The sequence below is a fragment of the Acanthisitta chloris genome, unplaced genomic scaffold (assembly GCF_000695815.1).
Source record: "Acanthisitta chloris isolate BGI_N310 unplaced genomic scaffold, ASM69581v1 scaffold21188, whole genome shotgun sequence".
NCBI lineage: Eukaryota > Metazoa > Chordata > Aves > Passeriformes > Acanthisittidae > Acanthisitta > Acanthisitta chloris.
This window is the reverse complement of record NW_008686802.1, coordinates 11,770-21,973: the sequence shown is the minus strand read 5'-3', so window position 1 is coordinate 21,973 and position 10,204 is coordinate 11,770. Positions and strand designations below refer to the sequence as shown.

The 10,204-nt window shown below is 42.3% G+C and overlaps 1 protein-coding gene across 1 annotated transcript in view; it reads left to right on the top strand.

The window, feature by feature from the left end:
- DENND5B (DENN/MADD domain containing 5B) overlaps positions 1–10,204 on the top strand; it is a gene marked incomplete at its 5' end in the record, with an annotated part of 48,627 nt that overhangs the window by 28,170 nt on the left and 10,253 nt on the right. Inside the window, 1 exon segment of the mRNA XM_009080344.1 lies at positions 7,535–7,628. Within this exon segment, the coding sequence (XP_009078592.1) occupies positions 7,535–7,628 (94 nt within the window).

Below are 10,204 nucleotides of genomic sequence, written 5' to 3'. Positions count from 1 at the left end.
TGTGCTGTTGTGTGGAAATGCTGACTTGCTCAGCTAAGCAAGAACTTCATTGAAAACAACTCCAAACTCCAATTTACTGAAAAGAAATTAAAAGATTTAAAACAAGCAAATCATTAAAAAAACCCACAAAACCACCAAAAAGCCCAAACAAACAAAACACCCCACCCCAATCCCCCAGCTCCATAAAACTGGAGAACAGGCTTCCAGGTATACAGTTCTCCTAATCATCTTTTTGATCAAGACCACCAGAACATGGAAAAGACATTAACTGCAGAATATGGAGATCTAAACTTAAGCAAAAATTTATAACTGTTGTGTGCAAATTATTTCTATAAATTAAAGGAAATACTGCTTTTCTGTAAAGAAAAGAGCAATTCATCCCAGCTAACAGCAATTTTACAAAAAACTCAAATCAAAACCACCCCACCCAGTTCTGTGCTCTTTCCCATCAGACAGCAGTGTCCCACTTGAGGGACTCCCTCTGCTCTCACTGCCTTTGGTACATCCCCCACATCATGGGAAGACCTTCTGAATCCACAGAGAGCAGCTGCAGCTTCCTCTGGGTACAAAAGCATCCCTTCCACACTGCTCTAACCCTGTAAAGCAGTGGCTTCTGCAGAAGTCCTCCTAGAAAGCATCCCAGGAGAAAACAGGCTGCAATCCCTTAGGCAGTCTGTCTGTTATTCTGGAAAAGAGCCATGGTTTCCGGAGTCCTCATTTCCTTTCTCAAGCCTCAGCACCACACTGTGGTTTCTACGTGTTCCCCTCTTCCTTCTCTGCATGCATTTTTCTGCCAGGCTTTTAAATTTGTAGCTGGGACTCCACTGGCTGATGCATCTGCAATGATCCAGGAGTGGAATTTGAATGACAAAAAGCTAAGCTACATAAACACTTCATGGTTTTTGATTAGCTAATTGTTAAATTAGGGGGAATATGCTTACAGTGCAAAATTAAAACAATGAAACAAGCTGTGTTTTAAGTCTAATTGATTACCTTGTAACTTAATTTGTACTAAGAAGCTTGATAAATGAGATTAAATATTGGAGAAGAAAACAGTGATTGCACACCAAGCATCAGAATATATTTGCATTCTGGTGATTTGTAGTGAATGCCTGCAAAGAACAACTGAACTGATGTTTTTCTTATTTCTATTGGTTTTCAAATAAAGGTTTTGCTTTTTTTTGCACTTTGACACAATGGCTTAAATTACTCTTTTTTGCCTTTCTCTTTGTTTAGCCCTGTTTTTACAGACTTCTTTGTGAGCCTCACTTTCCTCCTTGCTTACTTCCCTGACCAGCCTCTTTCCTGCCCTGGCCACTTGTCTCTCCTGAGCCCTCTCAGTTGTATCTGAGCTTCCTATGAGCTTCATGCTTTTGTCTGTCTCCTGTGTCCTACCTGACCTGCAGCAATTCCCAAAGGAGGGCACAGTCCAAGTCTTCAGGCACAAATCCTGCTGTACATGGCCTCTTAACCTCAGGCTTTAGCTGAGGGATGTGTTGCTCTTACCCATGAAGCAGATTTCAGAATTCTTTGCTTTCTCCAGGCATTTGTTCCTGAGCTCTGTTTTGCTGATCTCACCACTTTGTCAGTATTTGTAAAAATCATGCATTAGGAGTGTATGAAATCAGTCCATTTTTGTGCTTCAGTTTATGGCATGACTTTGTGGCCTCTGTCCTGTGGCCTCTGTCACTGGCCCCTACTTCAGGCTGGTGCTCTGGTTCTCACTTTTAAATAGGCCTACTGTTTGCTTGTTATGAACACTTAACATTGGTTAATGGTTTTAATATAAATATAACATGTTTATAATGCGAAGGGGTTGCTGAATCTCTATATGATGACAGAATTTGTTCTGGGTTTAATCCAATTATTTTTTGGGGGGGAAATGGTCTTTCTCTTTTACTGTGTGCTTCATATTATATAATGTTTTACCACCTCCCTGTCTGCTGGGTACTGTTTCAAGGCTGTCTGTCTTTCATTTAAGCCTTTGTTTTTTTACTCAAGTCAAACAATTGCAGTTTCAAGTAGTATAGAGTAGCATTTCTGCAGCGCATCAAAAAGAGTTTGAAATGAGTCAGCAATGCTGATGTTATTTAAACTTTGTGAGTCGTAAAAGCTCACCTTTTACGTATGAAAATCTGAAACAAACAGTCATTACACATTACATAACCTAATATAGCAAACCACTGACAGGTGCAATGAAAATATTAACCACTTGTATTCAAGTACATTCATTTTTAAGAATAAAGTGTGACTGTCTGTGCTTAAAAATGGTTTCTGATATAGGAAGTATGTGCTACGGGGACTTGGAACCCCATGGCAAAGTTCCTGAACTGCTGATCCTCTGCTCAACTGGTGCAAGGTGGTAAGAGTGCAATTAACTTCTTTGAGTTAATATATCATTTTAACATTGCAGTGCAGAATTAACATTTACAGGACAAAATGTGTGTGAAATCCTTGCATCCTCTGTTCTGTTTGCTCTTCCCTGGACAGTGCTGCTGTCTCAAGGGACTTTGCAAATTAAATACCACTTAGGACAGCGGTTCCTTGGGCCTTAAAAGGTGATGCTGGCAAATCACTGCCACTGTTCCTTGCAGAGGACAGCAGTTGTGGGTGCCACCCTTTAAATCACTTCTTTTCATATAAACTGGTGAGACAGCCTGTCAGTGCAACACCACTCTCATTAAGGCATTTTGTTCATTTTTGTCCACCTCATCAGCAGTTCCAAAGCTTTCCTATTCCACCCTACAGCAGAGATGGAAAAGGTGTATTAGTCTTTATCTGAGCCTTTGTCTTCCTCACCACAGAGCAGTGTGTGGAGCAGATTCACAGTGTGGATCCACTCCTCTGTCAGCCCATCCATGATCAGGTGGAGCTCAGTTTCAACCTTCCTTTTAACTTGTTTGTTCTGACATGTGTTTGACTCAATCTCTGTGTAGCCCCACAGAAACTCCATCTGAACCTAAGCAGTTTGCATGTGCAGTCTGTGTGTATTTAATGTGTGCATGCTTTAGGGGGATTTGATGGAGGGTGTAGTACAGCTGTGTACTAATTTGTAAATACAGAAACAGTCATTTAACTCCTTTGATGTATGTGGGTGGAATGAGTACTGCCATGATTTGCAGACCTAAATAGCAGTCTGCCTCGTGAGATGGTTTATATGAGGAGATTTAGCTTCTCTCCTATAGATGAGTGCATTTGTCTCATTTCTTCTCTCTGTTATCACTGTAAATAGACAGTAAATTACTATAGTGATTTTCATGGTGATATTGCTTAAATCCATCTGTGAATGAAGTACTCTAGCAGTATTTTCATGTATTGCAGTACATATATATAGCTGTTACACCCATATTAGCTTTGGGTAGACATAATTTCTTCATGTATCCATGGAGCTTTAAAAAGGGGGGCAGGTGAAAAAGGTAGGAAAAAGAGAGAAAGATGTACAGTGTGGCCAGTCCCTGGTGTGAGGCAGCTGTTTTGCTAGATTGTTTCTGACAGTTTAGCTTTGATGCTGACTACCTTACCACCTTTATTGTTGAAACTAAGCATCACAGGTTAAGTATCATCTTTTGCAAGTGTCACTATTACATTTCCTCCAACCTCTGCAAACCTGTGCCTATGCTTGTTGGGTCTAATTTGGTATAAAACAATACTGACTTCACTGCCTTCGTGTTACAAGGGTCTTAGTTGGAGGTGCCTTCATTTCTCGATGAAAATATCACTGCTTTTTCACAGTCCCTGGAGGTGAGGAGCATTCATCTGTGGCCATGGGAGTTAGATACAGGCAGGCATACTGAAACAAGTCTTTTCTCACTTCTCTATGTAGGCAGCTTGTTCCTGGGCTTCATACAACACTGTGCCTGAGCTGCATCTGTTTCATCCCCAGAGACCTGGTGCTTGTAGCAATGCCTCTGCTGTGAGGAATGAATGAAACATGCCAGTAGTCCCTGCTCAGGGCTCTAGCAGAAAAAATACAGAGGAGAGAGCATTTTTTGGATCAGGGAGTACTTGGGCAGTATGCAGGCTGAGCAGCAGTGCTGTGTGCTCTCACAGGTGCCAGGCAGCTTGGGGCTTCTCCCTCCTAGGCAAGGACCAGCCAAGAGGGCTTCATTTCCACAGGTTATACAAGGACATAGGCACTAGTGGTTTATCTGAGAAGCCCAGGACTAAGGGCTGACAACAAAACAAGCAGGTGTTTGCTGGTGAGAGCCGAGCTTTCCTCACTGCTTTAGCAGCACTTGGGCTGAGGTGTGAATATGGCAGGGCCGGGAGAGGCACCTGCATGGGATTTCAGCAGCCCAAGGGAACTGGTGTGGCCACTGACATGAGCTTTTATCCTCCTTAAAATCACTCCAAGTGATCGAAGGGAGAGGAAGAGTAATTTAAAATGCAATCATTTCTGATGAGAGGGCAGGGAATGGTTATTTTAATACTGAGGTGTTGTTTTGGGAAAACTGTGTTCCAGTAGAGAGAAGGCTTTAAAAGATTTAGCTGCTTAATCCTGCTTATCTGCTGTTGGATCTTCACAAAGTCTCCCTGAGAGATTCAGAGCAGCATCCGAATGCACAGACCTCACCCAGCGACTCAACAGCTCCTCTTCCTCAGCTTAGAGGTTAGGGAAGAGGGAATGTGCAGGTCACTGCGTGTGTAATTGCTGCAGCTAATGAGCAGCAGTCTTTTTTTCATAAGCACCCAATAATCTTTACATTTGCATGCTTAAAATGTTCAAATAGTTCTGATTAATAACATGGAGAATGGTCTGTGCCTTCTCCCAGATGAAGTACAGCACCAGAATTAACTCAAAATGCTTTAATGGTGGTGTATTACTTGTACATGCACTTGTTTTACTTCTGTGGGTTTCATTCTGCTTCAGCTGTGGTGAGGTGTGTTCCCTCAAAGGACACTTCTAGCAATTCTTTCATCTTCCAGTATCTGCAGAAATGCAGCTGGAGAAGGACTCAAGCTCTGTTTAGAATTCAGAAAATACCACATAAACTGGGGCAGAGAAATATGATCTGGGTAATATTTGATCTATAACTTAACTTTCCAGTGTGTTATTGGCATTCTGTTGTGTGAAACATAAGCGTGGTACTAGCTTGCAATAAATCGAAGGTCTCCAGAGCCAGGTAGCTAAAATCACTTTTATGTCTGCTATCCTGTTCCAGGGAGTGTTTTTCTGCTACATTTCTACTTGTTGAGATAATTAAAATGTTGGGGTTTATTTCGCCTCCCTCTCCCCTCCTTAATCTAATGAGATGTTGCTTCTGAAAAAAATATTTTAAAATGATGACTTATTAAACTCAGAGGCTGTATATTTTTAAGACTTCTGCGGAGGTGCAAAGACACTTCTGTCAGTAATGTATTCCTCTGAGAAGATCTCACCACTTGCTGTGCAGACACTCATTGGGCTGTCTGATAGTTACCAGGGACTTGAGGCTACATTGCTTTAAAAATAAATTTCTTGTCATACGGGATAGTGAGGTGAGCAACCATAATTACATGCAGACCCAGATTTCTTCCTTTGTACTTCTTTTCTTGATGTTGATTGGGAGGTAAGATGGGACTTCAAGTTGACTGTAAAAACTACAGTCCCTGCGACATTTTTTTCCCTTTGTTATCTGTGTGGTTAGCCAAATTTCATCTTTGGTTGACCCACTGGAGGAACTGGTGGAGATAGTTAGGTACATGTATGCAAAGTCCTTCTCTCTGGAAGCAGGAGGGTTTGGTTACCAGAGGTGACATCCCTGCACTTCTCTTGGGTCAGGTTACCCTCTCTGTACATCCCTAGTGGATTGCTGTCAGAACCCAAGTACAGCTCTGTGCAGGAGTTTCCTTCCCCAGACATGCATCTGCCTACGTGTTGCCTGCTGAAACTTCTTGCCTGAACAGTTCAGATCCCAGATCTTATCTGTGTAAGCTCCTGTCTGGGGTGCACACAGAAATAGATGGATTTGGGACCTGGAGACTACTGTCCTCGCTAATACCACCTGTGTGGAGAGGCTCCACACTTTGGTGTTGGCATTGCCTGGTTTCCCTCTGTATATATCTATCAAAGGCAGAGAACTGCATTCCCAGGGGCTCTCCCTGTTGATCACAGCTGCTCTAGAAAAAAACATTTCAGAGCAGTTGTTCTGGTATGGTGCCCAGCATGGACACTTCAGTCTGGAGTAGAGGGGCCAGGGTGGACATGGGTTTTGGAGGGTCCCTTTGACTCAGGTGCTAAGGTTGGGGAATGTGGGTTCTTGTTATCTTGTTTGTCTTGCCTTTTTTTTTTTCCTTCCAGAACTAGGTTATCCCCTCAAATTCTTCCAGTCAGTTTCCTCCTGTAGGTAGATCCTTATTCATGCATCCCACCAGGCACCAGAGCTGGAGCACTGCTCTGAGCAGGCTTTGTGTTCTGTTTTGCCTTGATTTTGCTCTTTTATCTTCTGAGTGCAGGACAGAGGCAGAACAAATGACCTCATGAAGTGTCTGAAAGGCTATACACTTAAAGGCTTTTTTTTTTTTACTGTACTTGAAAGTTATTTTTAATTTTAATAAATACAACCACAGTAAGTAATATAATTCTGAAGATACAGCCTTTACCTGCATGAAGATACTTGTTTTTAATGCTTGATAGGTTGCTTGGCAAATGTTATTTCAGCTTTTTTTAATAAATAATGCATTAGCTTTTCTTTCTCTGTACCAGTTGAGCATTTTTGTTTTCATGGATTTTCAGGCTACAAACAGGATAGAAATTCCTTGGGACAGAATTATCTTGGTTCGTGTTTTATTATACTATCTTGCGTAAAGGAATTTGGACACTTGGGATCTTCAAGGTTGTTCAGTTTCAAACCTGGTTATCAAGTGGCTGGTTTCAGGCAGCAGCTTCTGATGAGAAAAAATTCAACTGGACATATCTGAAAATGCAGGAGGCGAAAAAAGGCTTTCTGTGGTATTTAGAAACCCAGTGCAAAAAAAAAAGATGTGGTGAAGATAGCAACATGATTAATCAGTATTTTTTATGGCCTTGAGACATAGGGTGCACCCAATATTAGAGCAGGTACTATTACAGTGAGCAGTTTCTCTCACATAATGCCTGGAAGTACCACAGAAAGGAGAAGTACCACTTCTTACAAAAGAGGAAATCTTAAAGTTGCTGCTCAAAGTACGTCGTCGTATTTTGTTTGTTCCCACAGACATCTTTTTTATCAAACTTCACCAAACACAGCCGTGGTGTTGGGTGACTAAGTACAGTGATTTACCTAGTGGTGGCAGCAATGTTGTGGCATGACCTGCATTTTTCGTAGCAGGAGGTCTCCCTGCAGACCCTGGCAGGCAGTGGGCTGCCTTAGCTGTGTGCTGGACTCTTGCCTGCCAAGTGGTTTTCCATGAGGAGGTCAGGAGCCAGGTTGCACCCGTGTCTACTGCAAGATCCAAGTTTGGGCTTTCACTTCTCCTGCTGCTGACTTGTTGGATGTCCTTTGGCTCCCGACCCAGGATTTTCCCCCTGATTTTTTTCTACTCATGTGTGTCTTCCTTCTCTCTGACTTGGCAGCCGCTGGGCCAACCGCAGCACCACCACGCAGCGGAGGAAGGACCGGCTGCGGCAGCACTCGGAGCACATGGGGCTGGACAACGATTTGAGGGAGGTAGGTGGTACAAGCTGTGATCCAGGAGGTGGAGATTTATACAAACAATGTGCTTATTACTTCAGGCAGTTTTGTGGCTACTCTAAGGTTTGGTTGGGTCTCTGTCACCATTTAGATGCTGCAAAGCACACAACATAAAGTGCTTTTATTATTTTGGAACGGGACAACCCCATTGTCATCAGGAAAATGGCTTGTTTGCTGATTTAGCCCCTGGTGGTGGTACTGCCTGCAGACAGCAGAGCCCTGGTGCCCTCCTGAGTGCAGCTGCCAAGCTCTGGCCAGGGTGGAGGTCTCTGGAAAAGTCAAGTCCTTGCATAAATGTCAGTGCTGTAGAAAGCAGGGCTCTTCCTGGTTTTTTAAACTATTTTTTTGTCTTTCTGTTACGTAGATTCCTGACATGAGTAAGACTATTTGAAAGGTTAAGACTTTGGGGCGTTTTTATGCCTAAAGCTTGGAAACTCCCATGCATCTTGTAAATGTCAGTCACATACATGTATTTCTTCCCCATCTTTTTAGTTTCTCATCCTTCATTAAATATTTTCCATTGATGTCCATGTGCTTCTTTCGTATGTCACTAGCAAAAATAAAACACTCATGTTGTTTTGTGGTAAATCTTGCTGAATTCTGTTGGCCAGTGTTGGAGTTTGCCCTCTGAAAGAACCTGAGTGGATGAGTGGACTCTTCAACTGTAGGTCTGAATGATGGTTCATGGCAACACAGCAAAACAGCACTCGTTCATGTTTGTTGCTATTTTTGCTAACATGGCTTTGCAAGTATATTTTAAACAGTACCTCGTGTATATCTCTGCAGAGCCCCTTCAATACTTTGTCATGTATTTACTTTCTTCTTTTTTTGGCTGTGGATCATATGCATGCTTCTTTTGCTTTGTCTCCTCTTTCTTTCTGGCTGTTCTGCCATTGGGGCATCTGCCTCCTCTTAGCCATCGGAGGAGCTTTTGCTTCGTCAGAACTCAATGGCCTTCTGGGAGTGGGATCAGGGACCACCCCCTCCTGCACGGCCTCCTAAAAAATCCTTCTCTGAATGCTGCCTGGTATGTTTTAGTTTTTCTTGTTGAAAGCTGCTTTTGAGATGTAGTTAGCATGAGGAACCTCTGTCTTCACAGTGTCTCAAACCTCTCCCTTTCTTGTAGAGTATGAACACATCCCTGTAGCACTTGGAAGTGTGGTTATAATTGGAAAAGTAGCTGGAAATGAGCTTCCATGCCAATTCCCTGGCTAAATAGGCTGAAAGACAAGGATTTTGGTTTGCTTTGTTGAGGTTTTTTCCCCCCATGTTGCTCACCTGGCATTTCAGCTTAGGGTGTCAAATCCGAAAACCATTGCTTTCTGACTTTTGGATCATTGCATCCCGGTGCAAAGAGGGTGATGGTGCATGGATGTTGATGAACAGGCAAAGAGCAGTGAACTGGTTTTCTCAGCCCACACTTGTTCTTCTCCTGAACTGTTTTAGTATAATAACGTCGTACAATGAATGAAGATTATCCATGTTTTATACTTTTCAGACTATAACCACACTTTCCATTTTATTTATCCCTTTAGACTTAAAAAGAAATACTAGATTTCCTAGTTATATATTCCCTGTATTACTTTTTCACTGGTTTTGCTGTTAATTTTTGCACTGAGTTAGATGGAAGTCACTTGTGAGATGGTTTGCTGAACAACACGCTTTCATCATCTGTGACTTTTTTATTCCCAGCTGTAGTTTTTCAGCTACTTTAAAAATCCTTACAGTACTGGTGAAACTGTAGTTGCCTAACTGAGCACTTCTGTTGAGCACAGCTTTTCATGGCATATCCCTACATTCTTGTCTGACCCATTGGGGTCATGTTAAGTGTTCTTGTCCAGATTTTTATGTTGAAAACCGCCAGTTGTGTCAGAAAATCTGTACTTCCATTTAAAAGAAAGCAAAAAAAAAAAAACCACAAAAGAAGAAAGAAAGTGAGCTATTTCAGTTAACTTCAGTGTTTTTGGATTTTACTTTTGCTTTTCCTGATCTAGTGGAAGGTGTCCATGCCCATGGCAGAAAGGTTGGAACTACATGATCTGTAAGGTCTCTTCCAACCCCAAAAATTCGATGATTCTGTGAAATAAATATTCTCCCCAGACAGAAAGCTCGAAGGATGCAGCAGCCATAGTGACTTTCCAGTTCTCCAGAAATCCCAGCCAGCGGCAGCACTAAATCCCTGAAGGGATGTGATCCACTCCTCTTGGGGAAGGAATGGTCATTGTCACGTACCATCCCCCAAAGAGGCATCATTAACTGGATGAAAACACACTATGGAAACAGAGCATTCCCACACCAGACTATGAGCACTGTTTTTCAAGACTTCTATGTGGCAACATTCTATTATCTTATTCTTTATATCAAACCCTTTATGAATAATGATTGAACAACTTTTGGATAGTTGTGTCCAACTTCTCAGCCTTGCTCAGCTTGTAGCCTTCTCATGACATTGGGGTCAGAGGTCACTTGCTGATTGGTTTGTGGTTTTCGGCTTAACAAAAAAAACCCCAACAAACCACCTTGAAAACAAGGCAGTGGAGCAGGATGGTTAA